The 23,779-nt window shown below is 40.7% G+C and overlaps 1 protein-coding gene across 1 annotated transcript in view; it reads right to left on the bottom strand.

Moving 5' to 3' along the window:
• The window catches only part of AKNAD1 (AKNA domain containing 1), a 55,741-nt gene that overhangs the window by 17,670 nt on the left and 14,292 nt on the right, over window positions 1-23,779 (bottom strand). The window contains exons 2-7 of the mRNA XM_035020279.1: window positions 17,976-19,064; window positions 15,803-15,842; window positions 15,297-15,445; window positions 15,138-15,200; window positions 9,689-9,819; window positions 1,519-1,675 (exon numbers count right to left, since the gene is read on the bottom strand). Of these exons, the coding sequence (XP_034876170.1) occupies window positions 1,519-1,675; window positions 9,689-9,819; window positions 15,138-15,200; window positions 15,297-15,445; window positions 15,803-15,842; window positions 17,976-18,956 (1,521 nt within the window). The 5' untranslated portion in view covers window positions 18,957-19,064. The remainder of the gene's footprint in view (window positions 1-1,518; window positions 1,676-9,688; window positions 9,820-15,137; window positions 15,201-15,296; window positions 15,446-15,802; window positions 15,843-17,975; window positions 19,065-23,779) is intronic.

Raw genomic sequence — 23,779 nt, 5'->3', positions numbered from 1 at the left:
GTTTGCAAAGATTTTTCACAGTAGAGGAGTTGGAAGCTTAGGTAGGTATTATTATCTTTATTTTACAGAGGAAACTGAGGCACAGAGAGGTTACAGAACTTGCCCAAGGTCACAAAGCTGATGAGTGACTGATCCAGTGCTCAGACCCAGGCAGTTCGGCTCCAGAGTCACAGGAATGTATCATGTTAAGTGCATTGCATTTATTTATTTGTCCATTGTATGGATCCCTTAGAGATATGTAAGCATCTTGAGGGCGGGTGACTTGTCGGCTTTGTTTATGTTATACCCCAATACCTAGAAAAGTGCCTAGCATTTGGCATTAAATATTTGTTGAATGAATGAATGATCCTAGCAGTAGATTGTCTTTTCAGGGCCACTCATCACAAAATTCTAGAGTTCTTATTATTTCAGAATAGTTGCTGGTAAACTTGGGACCCAGTAAAGAAAAGCAAACCTAGATCTGAGAGAGCTGCTGGGCGGAAGGCTAGGCTCACTCTCCAGGCTCCTTCACACCACCAGGAAGCTAATTCTGGTTCACAGCTTGGGAAGCATCGAGACTGTTAAATTCACAAGGGCTCAGAGGTTACTACACTGAACATTCATGCTATATCAGGGGCTCAGCCAGATGTCTGTGATACAAAGATAGGTACAAAGGCACAGGGACAAGTGAGACACAGTATTGAGGGGACACAGAGGTCCGAGCAAAGAATTCTGCCTGAGGTGGGGGACTGTGTGTCAAAGTTATATAAATGGCCTAACTCGGAAGCTGGGCCATGAATGAAATTTTGCTGGAAAGGTTAAGTGTTTTGAAGGAGCAAACACACTTTTTTGGCAGGGCTAGCATTTATATAACTTTCAACATCTTGTTCTTAACTGTGACAAAAACCTATTCAGATTTTGAGTGTCAGCCACAGGCTGTGACTTCAAGTGCTGTCTGAAACAAAAGAGTCACGTTAAGGCAATTATCCAGATGATTCAGTTTCTCAGAATTTTAATTTAGTCTGAAATGTTCTGATAGTTGAAACTACAAAAACAAAAAGTGTAGAAAGACAGTGGTGATTGAATTCCTAATCTTGCATATGTAGACTATCCAAAAGAATTTAACTTGAGAGAAGGAAAATGCAGAAGTGGACCCATGGGAAATAGTTCTTCCCACTGAGTGTGTTATTCTTTATGTAGAAGAGGGAATACAAAACTATTAAGAGAAATTATTTCTTCCAGGCACAATCCACAAAAATGTTGCTCCTCATCCAGAAGAAATAGCCTTTCAGTGGTTCATCACTTTAAACTGCATTGTTACATCTTAAACTAATAAGATCTTTCAAAAACCAACACTTAAAATAGCTTCTAATTTTTAAAAGCTGGTTCCATTTTAAATAATATGATTCATGGGACTTTGGAAAATTAAATTTTCATGAAATATTAAAATAGAATTCATGATTTCATGCATTAGGATTCTATAAATGCATAAAAAACATTTTTCCTGGCATGAAATTAGGCTGTAGGTTGCCGTATTACCTCATTTGAGGGTGGAGAGGATGTGGATGCCAAGTCATCTGAGATGATTGGAGAACTCACAGGAAGAGAAACGGCTGAAGTACATTTGCCCTTATTAATTTTCTCTTTAACATCCTCAAGTAGCATCTCCAACTTGAAGATTTCTCCTTCCACTTCTCTAATAGACATAAACAGGCATCTTACTGGATATGCAGTCAACAGTCTAATGAGTAACAACAGTTCATGAATATAGCATTGATCTATATTATTAATGTGGTTTGCCTTCAGACAGGAAGGATAATGGACACCCGCCCTGACATGCATCCTGTTTATAGTCTCACTCCAAAGGCCTGGGCTCTAATCCTCATTTTGTTATTCATTAGCTGTGCATCCTTGGGAAAATCACCTCATCTTACTGTACCTCCAGTGTCTCAACTATAACATGGGGATAACAATACTCTGCTCATCTGGATCTAATTATTTTGAGGTCCCTTACAGTTCTAAGAGTGGTGATTCTATGGAAATAATGATTTATATCAATTGAAAAGAGGAAGGACATGAAATATCTGGGGAATCATTTGATTAACAAGCTTGATCTATAGGCATATGTACATATATGTATACATGTTTAAACAAGTGTATATGTGTAAGTGTATACATAAATATAAATATTTTACCCAAAAAGAACCCAATTTCCTCAAAGCCATTACATTTACAAAAATTTACCTCATATTAATCCACAAAGAAAAATCTCACCAAATTCCAAAACATTAAAAATTGTGCCACTGCTTTCTCACTAAGATCAGGAAAAAGGCAAGGATGTCCCTCTCACCACTCCTTTTCAACATTGTGCTGGAAATCCTACCTAATGTAATAAGACAAGAAAAGAAAATATAAGGTATACAGATTGGAAAGGAAGAAATAAAAATGTCTTTTTTCACATATGAAAATCCAAAAGAATTAACAGAAAAACTAGAACAAATAAGCAATTATAGTGAGGTTGCAGGATACAAGGTTAATATTACAAAAGTGAATCACTTAGCTATATACCATCAACAAGTGAAATTTGAAATTAAAGATAAAACCATTTACATTAAGATCAAAAAAATGAAATATTTAGGTATAGATTTTTTTTTAAAGATTTTATTTATTTATTTGAGACAGAGAGAATGAGATACAGAGAGCATGAGAGGGAGGAGGGTCAGAGGGAGAAGCAGACCCCCCACTGAGCAGGGAGCCCGATGTGGGACTCGATCTCGGGACTCCAGGATCATGACCTGAGCCGAAGGCAGTCGCCTAACCAACTGAGCCACCCAGGCGCCCCTTAGGTATAGATTTAACAAAATATGTACAAGATCTATATAAGGAAAACTATAAAACTCTGATGAATGAAATCGAAGAACTAAATAAATGCAGAGATATTCCATGTTTGTGGATAAGAAGACTCAATATTGTCAAGATGTCAGTTCTTCCCAATCCGATCTATAGATTAAAGGCAACCCCTGTCAAAATTCCAGCTAGTTCTTTTGTGGATACTGACAAAATGATTCTGAAGTTTATATGAAGAGACAAAAGACTCAGAATATCCAACACAATATTGAAGGACAAGAACAAAGTTGAAAGACTGACACTACCCAAATTTGAGACCTACTATAAAGGTACAGTAATCAAGGCAGTGTGTGGTATTGGTGAAAGACTATACAAATAGATCAGTGGAACAGAATAGAGAACCCAGAAATAGACCCACATAATTATAGTCACTCGATCTTGACAAAAGAGCAAAGGCAATACAATGGAGCAAAGATAGTCTTTTCAACAAATGGTGCTAGAACAACTGAATATCCACATGCAAAAAAATGAATCTAGACACATACCTTATACCCTTCATAAAAATTAACTCAAAATGGATCACAGACCTAATGTAAAATGCAAAAGTGTAAAACTCCTAGAAGATAACATAGTAGAATACCTAGATAATCTTGGATATGGTGATGACTTTTGAGATACAAAACCAAAGACACCATCCATGAAAGAAATAATTGATGAGCTAGATTTCATAAAATTAAAACTTCTAGGGGTAGGGGCGCCTAGGTGGCTCAGTTGTTAAGCGTCTGCCTTCAGCTCAGGTCATGATCCCAAGCTCCTGGGATCAAGCCCCGCATCGGGCTCCCTGCTCGGCGGGAAGCCTGCTTCTCCCTCTCCCACTCTCCCTGCTTGTGTTCCTGCTCTCGCTATCTCTCTCTCTCTCTGTCAAATAAATAAATAAAATCTTTAAAAAAAAAAAAAAAACTTCCATTCTGCCAAGAAAATGAGAAAACAAGACACAGACCAAGAGAAAATATTGGCAAAGGGCTGATAAAGGATCGTTATCCAAAATATACAAAGAACCCTTAAAATGCAACAATAAGAAAACAACCCAATTTTAAAATGTGCTACAGACTTTAATAGACACCTCACCAAAGAAAATATACAGATGGGAAATAAGCTTATGAAAAGATGCTCCGCAACATATGTCATAAGGGAAATGCAAATTTAAACAACAATGAGATACCACTATACATTAGTGGAATCGCCAAAATCTGGAATGCTAACAGCCAAATACTGGCAATGATGTGGAGCAATAGGAACTCTCAATCATTGCTGGTGGGAATACAAAATGGTACAGCCACTTTGGAAGACAGTTTGACAGTTTCTTTCAAAACTAAACATATTTTTACCATACGATCCAGCAATCAGACTCCTTGGTATTTGCCCAAAGGAGCTGAAAATTTATGTTGACCCAAAAAAACTTGCACACAGATGTTTATAGCATCTATAGTCATACTTTTCAAAACTTGGTAGCAACCGAGATGTCCTTCAGTAGGTGAATGGCTAAATAAACTGTGGCACATCTAGACAATGGAATATTACTCATCACTAAAAAATGAGTTTTCAAGTCATGAAAAGACATGTAGGAACCTTAAATACATATTACTAAGTAGAAGAAGCTCAATCTGAAAAGTCTACATATTGCATGATTCTAACTATGTGACATTCTGGAAAAGGCAGAACTATAGGAACAGTAAAAAGATCAGCGATTGCCAGAGGCTGGGGTGGGAGGAAAGATGAATTGGTGGAGTACAAAGGATTTTCAGGACAGTGAAAATTCTCTGTATGATGCCATAAAGATGGGTACAAGTCACTATACATTTGTCCAAACTATAGAATGTACAGCACCAACAGTAAACCCCAATGCAAACTCTGGGCTTTGGACAATTATGATTTATCTGTGTAGGTTCATCAGTTGTAACAAATGTACCACTCTGGTGGGGGTTGTTGATAATGGGAGAGGTTGTGCATGTGTGCAGGCAGAAGTATATGGGAAATCTCTGTATCTTCCTCTCAATTTTCCTGTGAAGCTAAAGATACTCTTAAGAAGTCTTAAAATTATACCACCCACATTCTTTGATCACTGGAAATTAATAACAAAAATACAGCAACAACAAAAAACTAATTGGGAATTTTAACACTCATCCTTATAACTCTTGGGTTACTAGGAAATAAAAATAGAGAATAGGGATACTCTACAACTGAATAATAAATGAGAAAACAACATGTAAAACCAATGTAATGTAGCTAGTACAGTACTCTGAGGAAAATTTATAGCTTAAAAGGCATTTACTAGAGGGAAAAATTCAAAATCAATAAGCTAAATATTCAAAACAGGAAGATAGAAAAAGAACCACAAGATAAACCCCCCAAAAGGAGAAATAAATGGAACTGGAAAGAATTTGATCAATAAAACATTTTCTTTGAAAATATCTATAAAATAAACCAGTGGAAAGTCTGACTGAAAAGCATTAAGAACGAGAAAGGGAAGATAACAGAAGAAAAATTTTTAATCAAATGGGACTGAACAACTTTATACCAACACAGTTTATAATCTAGATGAAATGAACAAGTCTCTAGGAAAACATAAATTATTAAAATCTACTCAAAAAGAGGTAGAAAATCTGAATAACCAGAGAAAAATAGAAAAGATTATCGAAAATCTACCCCCCAAAAGGCACCAAATCCAAGTGGGATTAGGAATGAGTTCTAGAAAGACTTTAAGTTGGAACATAAAAAGAAAAGGACAATTTCCCAAATCATTCTATAAACATTAGGATGTTTAATAATATGTTAATATTAATTAATTATAGGTTAATTAATCTATATTAATAGATTTAGGAAATAGATTTCTAAATCCCACTTGATTAAACATTTTCCTAAATTTATTTTTTTTTAAGATTTTATTTATTTATTTGAGAGAGAGAGAATGAGAGAGAGAGAGCATGAGAGGGAGGAGGGTCAGAGGGAGAAGCAGACTCCCTGCTCAGCAGGGAGCCCGATGCGGGACTTGATCCTGGGACTCCAGGATCATGACCTGAGCTGAAGGCAGTCGCTTAACCAACTGAGCCACCCAGGCGCCCCGGTTCCCTCATTTGTAATGCCCTCCTTCTTTTTCCCCCCTACAATCTAAAGCACTTTGGAGAGCTCAGTTTAGACCCACCTTCCGCTTCCTTACAGTAGTCTTTCACCAACCCAGCCCATATCCATCTCCTCTTTCCTCTTAAGTTCTTTTTTTTTTTTTTTAAGATTTTATTTATTTATTTGAGAGAGAGAGAATGAGAGAGAGCATGAGAGGGGGGAGGGTCAGAGGGAGAAGCAGACTCCCTGCCGAGCAGGGAGCCCGATGCGGGACTCGATCCCGGGACTCCAGGATCATGACCTGAGCCGAAGGCAGTCGCTTTACCAACTGAGGTACCCAGGTGCCCCAGTGTTTTTGTATTCTTTTTTTTTTTTAAAGATTTTATTTATTTGAGAGAGAGAGAATGAGAGACAGAGAGCATGAGAGGGGGGAGGGTCAGAGGGAGAAGCAGACTCCCTGCCGAGCAGGGAGCCCGATGTGGGACTCGATCCTGGGACTCCGGGATCATGACCTGAGCCGAAGGCAGTCGCCCAACCAACTGAGCCACCCAGGTGCCCACATTTTCCTAAATTAAAAAAAAAAAATCGTATCCTAGTAAACTAGGAGTAGAATCTTGATAAAGCTATTTACTTGAAACCACAGCAAGTAATCATACTTGGAAAAAATTCCCTTACTGTTCAGAACATGACAAGAATGATTGCTTTCGCTAGTATTATTTATCATTGTTTTGGAAAACCTAGCAAATGAAATAAATCAATAAAAAGAAATGTGATATATAAGAATAGGAGGGAAGAAAAAATAAAGTATAAATATTTAGGGGGGGAGTTATTTTCAAATGCTATGACTGTCACACCTAAAAACTAAGACAATCAATGGATAATCAAAGAACACTAAAAACAAACTTGTGTAAGGTAACCCAGCACAAGTTAAATATACGATTTTTCTTTATTTCCTGTATATCAATTACAGAAAACGTCTATTACTAATGCTCAGAAAACCTATAAAATAGCTAGGAATAAGTCTAACAAAACATTCATGAAATCTACATGAAGAAAACATGCTCTTGGATGGGAATACTCGTTGCAAAGGTTTTAACTCTTTCTAACTAATCTGGAAATTCAACACTATTCTAAACAAAATTCTAGTGGAATTTCATGAAGGAAATTTGGTGAGCTGATTATAAAGTTTATGGGTAAGAAGAAGGTGCAAGAACAGCTAACAACTTTTAAAGAAGAAATATTTCAAAATGTACACTAGACTATAGTCATTTAAAACGGTGTGGTTAAGGTGGAAATAGAAACGTAACTCAATGGGATGGAATTGAACCAGACCCATCTACACGTGGAGAGTTTTTTTGTTTGTTTGGTTGGTTTTTTTTAAGATTTTATTTATTTATTTGACAGAGAGAGACACAGTGAGAGAGGGAACACAAGCAGGGGGAGTGGGAGAGGGAGAAGCAGGCTCCCCGCGGAGCAGGGAGCCCGATGCGGGACCCGATCCCAGGACCCCGGGACCATGACCTGAGCTGAAGGCAGTCGCTTAACCAACTGAGCCACCCAGGCGCCCCGAGAGTTTTTTTTTATAGGATAAAAGAGGCTTTTCCATCCAGTGGGAAAGGCTGCTCTACTCAGTAAGCAGTGGTACAAAGATTTAAGCATGGAAAACCCTATCGAGAGTCAAGTAAAATATAGGAAAATATGCTCTAATCTGGCAGGTGGACAAGAACTAGGCAGGGGACAAAGAGAGGCTGAAAATCGGAAGGAAGTGAAATGGTGGAGCAAGGCCTGAAGGTGGTGGGAAAAAATGGGCTCAAGGACCATGGCCAGATGGGTTGGAAGTGAGTGAAGGAAGAAAGAGGAGGTGAAAACATGTAGATCTGGAGATGGGGGAAAGACATTTTTTTGAAGTTTATTTATTTTTTAGTAATATCTACACCCAATGTGGGCCTTGAACTCACAACCCTGAGATCAAGAGTCGCATGCTTTTCTGACTGAGCCAGCCAGGTGCCCCAGAAAAGACATTTTTGAGGGAATTTGTGATCTTTTCCATAAAGCAGAAGACAAGATTGTATGCTCATAATATCAGAGAGAAGGGATTGGTGGAGAAAGAACCCCATTCCTTGACCTCTTGGCTTCTGGTATTAGCGTGTGAAATGACTATCAGACTACATTCTGACAAACAAGCTACATGAAATAAAACAACTATTTTTGCATATTACCTTTTAAAGGTAATATGAGCGCATAGTGGACTTAAACAAGTAATTCGTCAACGAATCAGCAGAATTCTTTCCCCTGCAGAAAGCCATCTACAATGTCCTTTGGATTCAACACTTAGAAGGTTCTGGACAATTGTATGGGGTTCTGTTCATTGCCACGTTATGCCCATGCAAGAACAAAAGGACCAGTGTCAAGGTGAGGAGCCTTGCTTGCTCTGAGCTGGTTTTAACTCAGGTTTTGGGAGAGACCGGGTCTTTCCCTTGCCCCAGTATTGAAAGCTTTTCCTGTATCTGGGATATAATTGCAGTTGAAACTCTTTTGATTTATACTGGGTCCAGCACACTGTGGGTGTTAACTAGGATATAAATATGGCGTTGCATAACTTTGGTCTCGCTGTGCACCGAGGCCTGACTTTAAAATGACTGCCCAGACAAGTGGGATTCCTTGGAAAATAAATATCCTTACCCTATTAGTTATTAAATAGTGAAAATATGTAGAGATCTTTCTTTTCCCAGAAAACAAAATAAGCCTTTGGGGGGAAAAATCAATATTAAAACCTCATCCTTGCTGTCTAATTACTCAGTATGGAAATAACGGTAGACAGAGATTTCATTCATTTTGAAAAAGTAAAATTGTCCTTTGGGCGGGGGGGAAATACCTCAGGACACTAGGGCCAAAATATAAACCATTAAAGTAATCTGGCCTCAATAATGATTCCATGTGAAAATGCTATGAATAGAAAGAGCTGCACTCACAAAGATTAAGCCTCCTAAATGGATTCTTTTAATTCGTACCAGGAAATTAAATGGAAACAATCCTAGCCTTGAGTCCTGGAATACATCTTAAAATTATTTGGATTGGAGAAAGGAGCGCAGGGCCATAAAATAATGGCCAGTTGGAAACTTCAGTGAGTTTGCTTCCAAGTTTCTAATGTGAACTAACTCAGAAGTCATTTTGACTTTAAGCTTTAACATTTTCCCTTTACAGGGATTTGTGGGTCCTTCGGCCCCACATTAACTAACCTAACACTGGTCCTCTCAGGCCCACTGCCCCAGTGGAATTGTCTGTGGATGGGAAAGAAAAGGGAAGGGGGAGAGAAGGGGACAGAAGAACCAGGCAGGGGAAACAGAGGCAGGAGTGGGGTGAAGGGCAGGACACGAGGATCTTGGAGAGAAGGCCCTCTGGGGTTAGCGTGTGAGCCTTTCTAGAGTTTTCTCGTGCTGTTCTGAGTCTCAGAACCAATTCTGACATCCAACAAAGGACAAGATGGTAGTACAAAATCTCTCCTCCAGGAGACAATTGTTCATTTCCAGGACTCCGTCTGGGTCAGTGCCCAGCCCAGGACTTCATATGTAGCGGGGATTCCACACTGCTTGTCGCATGGGGTAACACCTGTTCACTGGTGGCAGAGTTTCTGCTGACCCTAGACCAGGGGCTGTGCAATCACTAGGCCGGCAGCCACCTCAGAATCCCACCTGAAGGAGGTCGCCTCTGCCCCCTCCACCTCACACAGTTTAACCCTGACCTTTCTGGATCAAAGTCACCGACAGCTGGGGATTCATGCCTGTGAACTTGCTTCAAAGTCAGATGCATCTCCTTGTTGTCCAGAAACTCCTGCTCCAGCAGTTCAAGATGTCCCTGCAGTTTCTCCAGGACCTGCAGCAGTAAAGTCACCGGAGTCATGCACATGGAAGCCTCTGCTTGTGGTTGGTTTCCCCCAAATACAAGGGCGGTGTACCTACGATAGTTTCAAAATAAAGCCACAATCCTTCTCCCGGCCATTGTTTTGTTTCAGAGTGTGACATCTAAAATACGGTCTACCCAAGAGCCATCTCCACGTTTACAACACCCTCCTAGCACACAGCTTTTTCAGTACAATGACCTGATTTCTCTCCCAGAACCCACTTAGGGGCCTCTGAACTTCCTTAATAGGATATCAGTAATCCTGTGCTTTTGCAGAATGATTTGTAGCTTACTTTCCCGTGCATTGTCTTACTTAATCCACACATCAATGTTGTAAATGTTGCAGAATAGATTTTATTATCTCAGCTGTATACAGGAGGAAATTGGAGCTCTAGAAGGTATGCCTGAAGCCACACAGACCTTAAAAGGAACTGACATTAGAGGATCTGAGCTTGAGTCTATGGCACTTGGAGGGTGAGATGGGGGAAGGAACACCAAGAAGTTTAGCCAGAGCTTTGAATGGGTCTTCGAGACGTCCACACATGCAGCGCCATGCAGATGAATACTTAAGCCGTGAAGGTTAAGGTCTGGTCTTGATGTATAGAGGCTTCAGCCTTGCAGCCCTGAGCACTACCTGTGTGTGGCCCCGGGCCAAACGTATGAGAGATACAAAAATTACATCAGGCACAACCACCCCTGGTCTTAGGGATTTTATTCCAGTTGGGAAAAGAGACTGGATTCGAGGATTTTGCCATGGCTCAGTAAAAGTGAGAGCTAAGTCAGGCTTAAAGAATACCCAGGAGGGCCTGGGCCAGGCAGTGTTCATGAACATGGGAAGGAAAGGGTGACTGGAGAGATACTGCATATAGCACAATGGGGTTACAGGATCAGACACCCTGGGGCTCAAGTTCAGACTCTATCACCTAATAATTGTATGATTTTAGTCAACTTGATCTCTAAACTTCAGTTTTCTCATCTGAGATAATAATAGCCCTCACCTCATACTGTGAAAATTAAATGAGTTAATGCTGAGTGCCAGGATCATCATCATAATGATTACTTCTGATTATTAAAAATGAATAAACAAGTTTGGAAACATATTGGCCATAGGGCATACAAAATGGCAGGTGTGGTAGATATTTTCCATGTCCCCTGCCCAGATGCATCCTCCATCTTTCTCTGTGCCCCAGCCAGGAGGCTGACCTTCAGTGGACTGCATCAACAGGCTCCCTTGCCCCAGCATTGGTTTCAGCCAGTAGAAGACAACAGGAGAAGAGAGAAATGAAGGATGAGGTAGGGGTCTTTATTTCCCTGATGTCCTCCTGCCTGTATCAGCTTCTCCTACCACTATAGCTACTCTCCCTGAGCTCCAAAATCTGCTCTTCCTCCATCCCATTTGCCCCACTGTTCCTTCTATGAGATGCTCTCTGTCCCTTATTGGTTTCCCCTAACCTTGCCTGCACTGTTGTAAATGAGGCCTTATTAAACTCTCCTCAGTTGCTCCACTGGAGTAAACCGTCAAGGTCCTGCCAGGACCCTGACTGATACTATAAATCTCACAGATAACGCTCTGGTTTCTAGCTTGGGAGGTGGAAAGAATGCGAAACCCTTGACTTAAAATGAGGAATTTGAAAAGACTAACAGATGTGAATGAAGCTGTCAGTGTTGGACGAGTAGAATTTTCAGTGAGAGCAGGAGAGCCACGTGAAGATACAAACATTTGGAGCTGTAGATGAGAAGTTAGGACCAGTAATTTAGGAACTGGTAGATGGTGACGGCAGTGAAAACCGTGAGAAGGAATTAGGTGTTCAAAGGAAAGAGAAAAGAGAGAAAGCCAATCACAAATTATCATTTAAGATCTTGGGATTTAAATTGTATTATATCTCCAAAGAAGATAGAGCGTGTTTTTCTAGCCATAAATGTACTTCCTCTAATTCTCATAGCAACTCTGGGGTGGGAAGACACACTTCATGTCTTAGATCGTACAACCAGTATGTAGAACTAGAATGTCTGCTCCAACATCCAAGTGCTTTCCATTCTGTTGTGCTGAGGTTAGTTTTAGTTTTTGATTTTTGATTTTTTAAATTTATTTATTTGACAGAGAATGAGACAGTGAGAGAGAGAACACGAGCAGGGGGAGTGGGAGAGGGAGAAGCAGGCTTCCCGTGGAGCAGGGAGCCCAATGCGGGGCTCGATCCCAGGACTCTGGGATCATCACCTGAGCTGAAGGCAGACGCTTAACAACTGAGCCACCCAGGCATCCCCTTTTTTTAGATTTTTTTTCCTGAGGTTAGTTTTAGCCCTGTCTGGCCTTCTTCTAGCACTGAATCAAATGGGCCTGGAACTCTCAGGCCAAGGCTGACACTGTCAGGAGTCACCTTGACTCTCCTCTCCATCCCAGCACAAATCCCCACAAATCATCTAGCATCAAGGAGAAACTTCCTGGATTGAAGCCTCAGAACACTAATGCTTGGTACCAGTTCCCTCTGCTTTGCTCAGCCCTTTAAAAATCTGTGTTCGGGGCGCCTGGGTGGCTCAATCAGTTGGGCATCTGCCTTCAGCTCAGGTCATGATCTTGGAGTCCTGGGATGGAGCCCCACATCGGTCTTGCTCAGCAGGGAGCCTGCTTCTCCCTTTCCCTCTGCCACTACCCCTTGCTTGCGCACTCTCTGTCAAATAAAATCCTTATAAAAAATACAATAAAAAAAATCTGTGTTCTCCCCATTCCTGAAAGCCAGGATTTTTTTTTATATCTCCTTTATCATTCACTCCTTAACTCCGGCAATCTGGCTTCAACAGATCTACCACTTCATTAAAACTGGGCTTGCCAAGGTCCCTCATGATCTCTTGTTGGCCAAATCCGATGCACTTCTTGACTTTTTCCTCCTTATTTGAACATCTGATGATGTGGCCATGCCCCCTTCTTTTCTTTTGGCTTTAACAGCTCTGCCCCTTGTAGGTCTGCCTTGATGTTTCGGGTCACTCCTTGTCAGTCTCCTTTGACTCCCTCTTCCTTTGCCTGCCCCTGTTTGCTGATTCTTTCCTTGTGCCTCTTTACTGCTTACTTTGCATGTTGCCTGGGCAATCTCATATACTTCATAGCTTCAACCCACAGCTATACCCAAATTTACATTTCTGCCCAAACAACCCCTCTGAGGCCCAGATCCATTGGTCTAATTGCCTACTGGATCTCTCCAATTGGATGTCCTATAAGGACCTCAAAATGAACTTGGTGCCTTGCCTCCTGCTCGCCTCCCACACCCACTAGGAACTGGATCTTCCATTTTTAGTCCGGACCTTGGTTGCCCAAGCTAGAAATCTGAAACTCATCCAAGCCTCCTCCCTTCCTTTATTTACTCCTCTTAATCTGCCACCGCTTGGTTAAACTCTTAGCTGTGTTCCCGTCTCAATCCTCATTGCCAGTTTTGGTTCAGGCCCTCATAACTTGCTACCTGGAGTATGGCTTCCTAGCTACAGACTTGCCCCCAGTGTGCTCACCATTTCTTGGCTTTTAATCCTCCAATGTTGCCCCATCACTTAACCTCAGGGTAAAATCTAAGCTCCTTAGGATGGTTTAAAGGTCTTTCATGATGTAGTGCTTAACCCCCTCTCTCATTTCCTCTCTCTCTTTTCACCACACTACCCTGAGCTCCATCTGGCCAATTACAGTGCCATACAGTTCCTCAAACTATCAGCACTCCCTGTCCCCTGTGCCATTGTACCTGCTGATTCCTTTTCTTGGAACACCCTCCTGCCCCTACTTTGCCAATCTCATACATATTCATCCTACAGTGTCAAGCTCACAGGTCAGTCACTTCCAGGGAGCCTCCCCAGGTGCCCTCGAATTGGCAAGGGTGAGCCTCTTCTAGGCTGCCATTAGCATTATATGTAATATTTCTCGAGCTTCATGTTGCTTATCTGTTTATCTTTTTTAAAATTTATTTTTATTTTTTATTGTTATGTTAATCACCATACATTACATCATTAGTTTTAGATGTAGTGTTCCATGATTCATTGTTTGTGCATAACACCCAGTGCTCCATACAGAATGTGCCCTCCTCAATACCCATCACCAGGCTCACCCATCCTCCCACCCCCGCTTATCTGTTTATCAATCTGTTGTTCCTAGGAGACTGTAAGCCACTTGAAACTGTTTCTTCATTTCCAAATCCCTAGTACCTGGTAAAATGTCTGGGACATAGGAAGTACCTGATAAGTGTTTGTTGAATGAATGAATGAATGAGTTATTTAATTAATATGAAGAACGAATGAATAATGCACTGTTGCATTGTGTCTCTTAACATTTGAGTCCTCCTGGTTTTTGTCTATGCTGTCTGATTTCCACTGCACAACCTGCCCTGAGCTTTGCTTGTGGTCCTTCACATCGGGACTTCTGACCACCTGCCTTCTGATCACCTGTTGCTGACCTAATGGCCTGAACAGCATCTTTGACTCTGCACATTTCTGGCTCTAGCAATCTCAGCTTTCTGTCCCATTGCCATGCTCCACCCCAACTTCCCACAACCCTGGCACTGATGAACAAGGCTGTGTGGTACAATATAAATTAGTGATTTGATTAAATGCAACAACAAGCAAGGATGTGACAGTCACAGATTTTGATCTGAAAAGCATAGCTTTAAGATCAGTTTTAAGTTTTCAAAGTTTTATATATTGAGTTGTCAGGTACTGGGAAATTTTATAACCTGTATCCCCCAGGACTCAACAACTCTGGATGGACTTGCCCTTTATAACTGACATGTTATTCTCTTAAGTCTACCATGGTCTCAGATTTATTGTGGGGTGACTGCTAAGAAATAATAGCCATAGGTAATAGATTCCCCTGAGAATGAGAGAGGGCTAAATACATGTAGAAATAGAATTCTAAGCTCTTTTAGCCCCTGTAACACAAAGCCCCCAAGCCTCAAATAACCAAAGAGATCCTCAGCCTCAGCGTGTTGGGAGGCTCGGTGGGGGGATGGGAAGAGGGGGAAAGTGGAAATAGTGTAAATTAAACACTAACAACATTTCATACTAGTTACCAAATATATCAAGCTTGAAATATGTTATTAAAGATCTTAATTCAATTCATCATTAATAATTAAGAGCATAATATATGTAAGACACAAGGCCAGGCCTCTGGAGGTCATTGCCCTTAATCTTCAGCAAAGTATTTCCAGCAGAACATTTCTACTCCCACCAATGTAGAGAAAACATGGTGCTATAAAGTCATTTGTATTTACCCAAGTCAAATTCCCTAACAGAGATGTTTAAAACTGGATAAAATTTATTACCAGCCTCTTATCTTGCAAATGATAGGGAGAGTCCTCTGCTATGCTTTTGGAAAATTCTTGTACCTACAGTGAAAAAATGCAATATTTCATTAATGGCAAGATGTGTTATGTCTGACTTTGGTCACTTCTATTCATCATAATAAGCTTTAAAAACATTACTTTAGTCTTCAGTTGATCAGTCTGTTCTTTTAACTTCTGGCACATCTGTTTCCCCTGGATTATCTTCTGAAATATGGAAGAAGAACTTGGGAAAATGTCTTTCTGAGACATTGATGACACCTTAAAGAGACTCATCTCTGATTCTATTCCTGTATAAGAAAGAGTAAGTTTTGGCTTCCATTCATCTCAATTTTACTGCAGATTTATTAAGTACTAAAAACAGAAGTCCGTGGCAACGACCACCATTTGCTATTTAACAAAAGTTTTCAAAATGTATATCTAAATCAAAAAGGTTTAAAAAAATATTAGTACCTGGGACGCCTGGGTGGCTCAGTCAGTTAAGTGTCTGACTCTTGATTTCGGCTCAGGTCATGATCTCAGAGTCGTGAAATCGAGCCCCACATAAGATTTTCTCTCTCCCTCTCCCTCTGCCCCTCCTCCCATCTCCTCTCTCTCTCTCTCCCTCTAAAAAAATAAAAAAATCAAATCAAATCAAATATTAGTACCTGTGAGATGTTCTTGGTGAATATGTATTGTGGGCTCCATCTGTACAATTAAAGGATAAGAAAACACTATTTATTGCTAATGCCATTATTCAAAAAGATCCAAAATGTGTGGTCATCATGGAGGTGGCCCAGAGTTGTGTCAAGAGCTGGGTCCCTGATGCCAAGGTTGAATTCCACTCTGACACTCATCTGCTGGGTGACTCAAGACAATTACTTCATCACTGTGAACCTCAAATTCCTCAGCAATAAGATGAGGATAGAAATAGAACCTACCTCCTAGGGTTGTTATGAGGATGAAATGTTAGGTATTACCATAAGATCTGGCACGTGGTTAAAGCATTCATGACACATCAGCTGTTACTACTACCATGTTCGATAGTATTACGGGGACTACTGAAACATTTCTCCCAAAACTGGACCATAAGCTCCATGAGGGCAGGGACCACTGTTGGTCTTCTCACCAGCTGTGTGGCCGATGTTCTCACTAACACTGTGCACACAGTAGCCACACTCTAGAGAATAATAAAAAACCGTAGGCATTAAGTTCCAAAATGTGAGTCAAGATAGTGATTGTTTACTCACCACAGACTAACAGGACAGGAGCTTAAATTCCAGAGTGACTCACACTGAGGTCTTCCCACTGTTCTCAACACAGAAACCTCAGAAACATGCTCGTGCCCGAGCGCTCAACGGTGATGGTCAAACTAGACTTTGGTTATGACGAATACCTCAATGGTATGATGGATAGTCTATTCTCCAGCCTTAATCGACAGGACTAGAGAAAATCAGACACTTGACTTTAGGCTGCCACAGCCAGAGAGAGGTGAGCCTAATATCCAATCTGTTCCTACTCATCTCCAGGCCCAAGGACTGGGCATCCCCAGGGGTGTTTTCCTGCAAGCCAAGTGAGGACCCCTGAGACTTGCCAGTGTCAGACACAGAGAAGCACACCAGTCAAGGCCAGGTGGGCTGCTGGCTTCAGGTGTGTGGGGGGTGGGCGTGGGTGGGTGTTCTGCCCAGGCTCCCCAGAGCATTCGGCTGAAAGAGAGGGCTGAAGCATGAAGGGGTGGAAATGGAAACAGGCAGAGAGTGTTTTCCAGTTCAGATCGCCCTTCGTACACAGCTTAAGGGAAAGATCATACTGTGTGGGCAAAGTGCCAGAGAACTAAAATGTTTACTTTGATCATTAATGCGAATTTACCTAACTACTGAACCTCAAGTAATCAATGAGGTCCCAAGCCTCAATGTGTTGGGAAGTGGGATGGGGGGATGGGAAGATGAGGAAAGGGGAAATAGTATAAATTAAACATTAACAAAATTTGGTCTTCGGGGGCATCTGGCTGGCTCAGTCGGTAGAGCATGCGACTCTTGATCTTGGGGTGGTGGGTTTGAGCCCCATGTTGGGTGTAGAGATTACTTAAAAAAAATAAAGAAAATCCCAATGTAAGCATTAAAAAAACTGCTACTAAATAGTTGCTAATATAGGAAGTTTGGAATGTTATTAAAGACCTAAGTTTGATTTGATTTAGCATTAATAACTAAGGATGTAATATATGGAAGGCAGAAGGCCAGGTCCCTGGGGGAATTAAGCAATAGAATGATGAAGACAAAGTTGCTGCCCTCCAGAGTACTCAAGTCTAGTGGAAGAAATGGATATTTCCAAATTATCATGATCCAAAGCAGGCTAACATAAATAAATGCTCTGACAGAAACCTAAACAACAGAGGATGCGAAGGACTGACTGGGGGTGGGAGTGAGACTCAGAAAGTCCCCCAGCCAACGGGGAAATGAAGGGGGCCATGAAAATGCGCACGTCTTTGACAAGCAGAGGTGGGATGTTCCATGTGAGGCAGGAGCTCCAAGGGTGCGGGCCCAGAGAGCTTGGAGACCAGCCACTTCACTGAGGATGACTCCTGGGGGATGAGAGCGAGGTTTATAAGGGTAGGATGGAGCCCCCAAAAAATGGGGAAACTCAAATTCCAGGTCAAAGAATTTGGAGTTTATTCTATGATGTGTTGTTGTTTGTCCAGCCCCTGATTCTTCTCAGGAAGACACCCACTGAGCTTCTGAGAGGTCAAAGATTAGGTCAGTTCCATGCACCTTGCAAAGACCCACACTGTACGGATGAGAAGTGGCCCCAATCATGCATTTCCTGGAGACCACTTTCACTTACCTCTATCTGTTGTGAAGGTTCAGCAGTTTTCCTTTTCTGTCCTTGTCTTTCAATACAGTTTGACCTAGACATGCTTTCTAAAATATCTTGCACAATAGCTGACTTATCTCTCAATTTAGGAGAAAAGCTGGCTTGTTTATCTGTTGTAAGTGGTTTATTCATTGTTTTATTTTTAGGGACTTTCCCTTTGGGAGCAACCTTAGGGAAATCAGATAACTCGTAATGAACCAGACTATGGCCATGTTTGAATCCAGTGCCTGAAACTGCTTTTTCGGTCTGCAGTTTCTGGGGTGGCTGCCCTTGGCAACTTATTGGTTTATCATGCGGACTCTTGATTTTAGTTAGAAAATGTGAAGTTTCTTGATGGCTGCTCTCTCCAGCAGCCTCTAAGTCAGAGGCGTTTCCTTCTGTCACAGTTAGTGAACAACAGGGCATATTGCTGTTTTCACCACCCCTTTTGGGGCTCAGTTGGTCTGTGAGTTCTGAGGTTTGTTCTTTTGGCCAAGAATTCTTAACATAGCGCAAAATAATATTTTTAACAATAGCTTCATCAGCACTATCAGCATTAGAAATCTCTGGGAAAGTTTCACAATTAATGCCTTGACCTTTTAAGAATTCCTGATTGGAAAGATGATGGAGTAAAATATCAGAAATATTTGACTTGGAAGGGTCTCTTTCATTAGCCAGAATATCAAGATTTACAGTGGATTGTTTCTCTTTATCATAGTTTTTGTTGATAACAGTTTTAGTCATTTTACCCAGAGTCATGACCATGTCTGCATTTCTGCAAGTCTCTTTATATGTAGCCTTTTCTTGAAGGTCATCTACTGTTAAAGGAATTTGATTTGAGACATCAAGGATGTCATTTTTTGAGGTAAAATTGTAATCACTGTATATCTTAATTTGGGAGAAATCCCCATCATAAGGCAAATCTTTCTGTTGCTTAGAAGTTGTATCTTCTAAGAAATTGGCTTTGTCCATGTATGTGCAGCCTGACCTCCTTCGTCCCTTGCTGCCTATTCTTGATGTTCTTAATTATAACAGTAGATCTTCTGGTTTTCATTGATTGTCTTCATTGTGTGTCCTATTCTGTGCAAAATGAGAAGAACCTCATTGTTAAATACATTGGAATAATGTATGAAACTGTGCTTATATTGCTGTTTATGCCAGAACAAAATGGATGCTTTTCATTTAACAAACATAAGGCAGAACACTCAGCCAAGTGGTATATAAGCAAGGAATAAAGAAAAAAAAAATGTTGGGAGGAGGTTTTACATTTTCTTTTTCATTAAATTTTGAGGGAGAATTTGGTCTCTAGTTAATGACCAAATATTTATCAATCTCTCCTTGGAAATGCTATTTGGAATTTATTCTCCCAAAATAGGAGCTTAGGATGCAAGTGAAGGATTGCTACGTTAAAATGCCAGGGCTGTCACTTGTCCACACATCACTGACAGGCCTCCACATTGTGTGTTACTGAAAGCTGGCTCAGCTCAAACATAACCACCAGCCTTCTCTGTTCTGGGGCTTTTTCTTCTGTCCCTCCAGACATTCTGGTCCCCTTCTCCTGATTTTCTCTTATATGTTAAAGGCAGAGAAAGACTAATAGAAATATGACCAAGGAACAAAAAGTCCTTTTGAACACCCAGAGGCCAGTCTGCCGCCAAGCATCCCTCTTCTGATTTAAACCCGAGCAGAAGCCAGTCGGAGAGGTTACCTTGCTCTGAGCAGTCCTGACTGGTTGCCACAGCCTGGTGGTAGCAGTGTATCTTAGGGGTACTCCTGAAAATGATCAGAGCAAAACCATCTGCCACTTGGTATCAGTCTTTCTTTCTTTTAGACAAAATTGAAAACATCCATTTAGATATCTCCTCCTGATTTGTGAACTTTTGGAACAACTCCTTAGAAGCAGTAAGATTTCCTCCAGTTTTAGGTGGAATAACTGAGACTCTGACTCAACCAGGGTCCTGCAGCCACCCGCTGCCTCCCTTGCCCATATAATGACAGGGTTGGATGAGCGGATCTCTGAAGCTGTCTCCCCCTCTAAATTTTTATGAGTCTGTGAACTTGTGGTTTATTAGATAACCTGAAAGTCTAAAATAATATGTCTGACCAAAAAAAATGAGCTAAGAAAAAGGAGTACAAACTAAATGTGGTAAAGACGCTTCCAGAACCGTGTTCAAAAATCTTAATTTGTAGATATGTGCCAAAATTAGAGAACTCAAATCAAAAAGATATTTTGTTTAAAGCAAGGGGGGAGGGGGAATGGAGGGAGGGAGAAGAAGGGAAGAAGGGGAAGAGGAAGAGGAAGAAGAGGGGGAGAAAGGAATAGGGAGAGTAGAAGGATGGGAGAAGAAGAAGAAGAAACACTGCAGGATTACTTTAAATTATTTAGTGCCTAATATTTACTGTAAAGTGAGGTATATCTTCATGAACAGAATCACAGGTTACTCCAACCCAAATTGAAGAACAAGGGAAAATGCTTCCCAGGAAAGTCAAAAGCACAGTGGGAAAATGTGAATTCCAACTTCTCTATTCATTAGCTATATGCCATCGGGCCAGTTACTTAATTTTTCTGAGTCTTAGTTTCCTCTTCTGAAAAATCAGAATAATACCTAGTTCATGGGATTGCTAGAAGAACATGAGATCATGCATGTAAAGCTCTTGGCATAGTGTTTGGCACAGAGTGAGATGGTAGTTTAAAAATGAAAAACAAAAACAATCTCAGTGCTGGAATACTGAAGAATGCCCAGATATGGAAGGCTAGGTACTCTATTTGTGGGTATATCTAAAGGTTAAGGGAAGAAGTAGCATATCTGAGACATGATTTCTGTAAGAGTTTTAAACTATTTTAAAAATCTACCTGTAAACGAATATGTTGTTTGATGGTGAAAACTATCACTAAATAAATTTAAATAGAATGTGTCCAAGACATCCAAATGGCCAACAGGTACATGAAAAGATATTCAACATCACTCATCAACAGGGAAATGCGAATAAAAATCACAATGAGATATCTATCTAACACCTGTTAGAATGGCTATCATCAAGAAGACAACAACAAATGTTGGCGAGGATGTGAAGAAAAGAGAACCCTTATAACACTGTTGGTGGGAATGTAAATTGGTTCAGCCACTATGGAAAACAATATGGAGATTCTTCAAAAAAATTTAAAATAGATCTACCATATTATCCAGCAATTCTACTTCTGGGTATATACATAAAGAAAGTGAAAACAGGATACCAAAGAGATATATGCACTTCCATGTTTATTGCAGCATTATTCACTACAGCCAAGATATAGAAACAACCTAAGTGCCCATCAGTGAATGAGTGGATAAAGAAAATGAGGAAGAAGGATAGCCTTCCATTTACAACAACATGAATGGACCTTGAGCACATTATACTAAGTGAAATAAGTCAATCAGAGAAGCAAATACTGAATAATATCACTTAGATGTAGAATCTAAAAGAGCCAAACTCCTAAATACAGAGAGTAAAATGGTGGTTACTAGGGGATGGGTGGTGGAGGGATAGGACAGATGTTTTTTAAGGGTATAAATTTTCAATGAATAGTAAATAAGTGCTAGAGCTCTAATGCACAGCATAGTGAATATAGACAATATTGTATTATAATCATAAAACTTGCTAAACTTAATTATTCCAACCACTAGAAAGAAATAATAATTATGTAATATGATAGCGGTACTAATTATCACTACAATGGCAGTCATATTACAATATATAAATGTATCAAATTAACATGTGTACACTTTAAAATTACACGATACTATGTGCCAAATATACTTCAATAGAAAAGTCTGATTTCTGAGGGAAAAAAGAGTATCTTTAAGTGCCTACAGAGAAAGGAGAAAAGAAAGATGAATTCTACTCTCGCAGGACTTTTAGTGACCCAAGCTACGGCCCCAAACTCATCTTCATGCCTTCTTTGTATCTTGAGATACACTTTGCTGACCTCTAAGCCCTTTTTGCTAAGAAAATACCCTTTGTTAGCCGGATCCTAGTTTCTCAAATATCATCCCACTTAAACTGATAAAAATTTAGTTTTTGCTAAGAAAAAGAAAAGGAGAGAGACTACCAAGATAAGCCAGAAGCCTGAGGAACTCTCTCATTAGACATGGGAAAATAGCTTCTCATATTATTATTGTTATTGTTATTTGTGTGTGTGTGTACACAAAATATCAAAAGGATTTTGTCTGTTAAAGGACAATCTACATCCTTAGCATTATAATTATAGGGCCTCTTACAGGTAGATGGAAGGAACCAGAACATCTTCTCATGTCAAAACCCAGCTCAATCTGAGAATCCAATGGCGAATCCAAAGAGATTCTGGTCAGAACCCAACAGAACCTTTCTGTAGACCCAATTTGATTTGCTGAGTTCAGGTGAACACATTTAGGGCCATGACCGCTTATGTAGCTATGCTGACCATTATGTGCTCAGCAATAGCTCACAAATCACCCTGAACGCTGAGCATATGAGGCTAGCACATCCCAGTGACCCAGCCCTGTGAAAACACTTCAGTCTGGGCCCTGAGCAACAGGTGCTCACCATGTTGATGTCTATCCCTTGTGTGGTTTACTTTTTTATAAAGTCTGAATTTGGTGTTGAAGTGCTGACTTATGCTCACTAATTTGTCCAGTTTAAGAGAAGGTAACCATGGTTGGGATGACTAGGGATCTGACGGAATCAGTTAAGAATGTCTATAGGAGGGAAAACCAAAACTCCTTAGTGGTTAGAGGTCAAACATGGTCAGCGAATCATTGTTTCTGGGTGGTAGGTGATGTTTGTTCTATTCACTAAGCCCATTTAGTGATAATACAATGTTATGTATCATGTTCTATATTGGAGGATTATTTCCATCTTTAAAGGAAAACTGTGGGACCGTGTGCCTGTGACAGTCACTTAATCTCATCCCTAATACCCTCTGTTCTGTGTTTAGACCTTTGCTAGCTTCCAGACAGGCTATGACCCAAGAGGCAGAGGAAAAAGCAGACATTGTTTCTACCCACCCTTGCAAGATGCCCTCCACTAAAGTATGAACCACTTAACACTCAGGTCTTGAACCCCACTCTTCTAAGATCAACCCTATGAAGTATAATAAAAATAGTTGACTGTTGGATCCAAATTCTTCTTACTCCTTTATATGTGTATCAGGAAAAATGTGAATAGATTAGAGTTAGGAGCTTTAAGTTCATGATCCAATGATTTTTTTTTTTTTTTAAGATTTTTTTATTGCAGTGCCTGTGTGGCTCAGCCGGTTAAGCATCTGCCTTCGGCTCAGGTTATGATATCAGGGTACTGGGATGAAGTCCCAAGTCGGGCTCCTGCTCATCAGGGAGTCTGCTTCTCCCTCGCCCTCTGCCCTTCCTCCCCCCACTTGTGCTCTCTCTCTCTGTCAAATAAACAAAATCTTTTTTTTTTTTAAGATTTTATTTATTTATCTGAGAGAGAGAATGGGAGACAGAGAGCATGAGAGGGGAAGGGTCAGAGGGAGAAGCAGACTCCCTGCCGAGCAGGGAGCCTGATGCGGGACTTGATCCCAGGACTCCAGGATCATGACCTGAGCCGAAGGCAGTTGCTTAAGCAACTGAGCCACCCAGGCGCCCAATAAAATCTTTTTTTAAAAAGATTCTTTTATTTGGGGGGCACCTGGGTGGCTCAGTTGGTTAAGCATCTGACTCTTGGTTTTGGCTCAGGTCATAATCTCAGGGTTATGAGATCGAGCCCCACATTGGGCTCAGCTCAGAGTCTGCTTGGAGTTCTCTCTCTCCCTCCTCTTC

This window comes from Mirounga leonina, unplaced genomic scaffold, assembly GCF_011800145.1.
Source record: "Mirounga leonina isolate KUSES-001 unplaced genomic scaffold, KU_Mleo_1.0 Mir_173, whole genome shotgun sequence".
Taxonomy (NCBI): domain Eukaryota; kingdom Metazoa; phylum Chordata; class Mammalia; order Carnivora; family Phocidae; genus Mirounga; species Mirounga leonina.
Note: the sequence above shows the minus strand (reverse complement) of the source record. Positions and strands in the feature narration are given on the sequence as shown.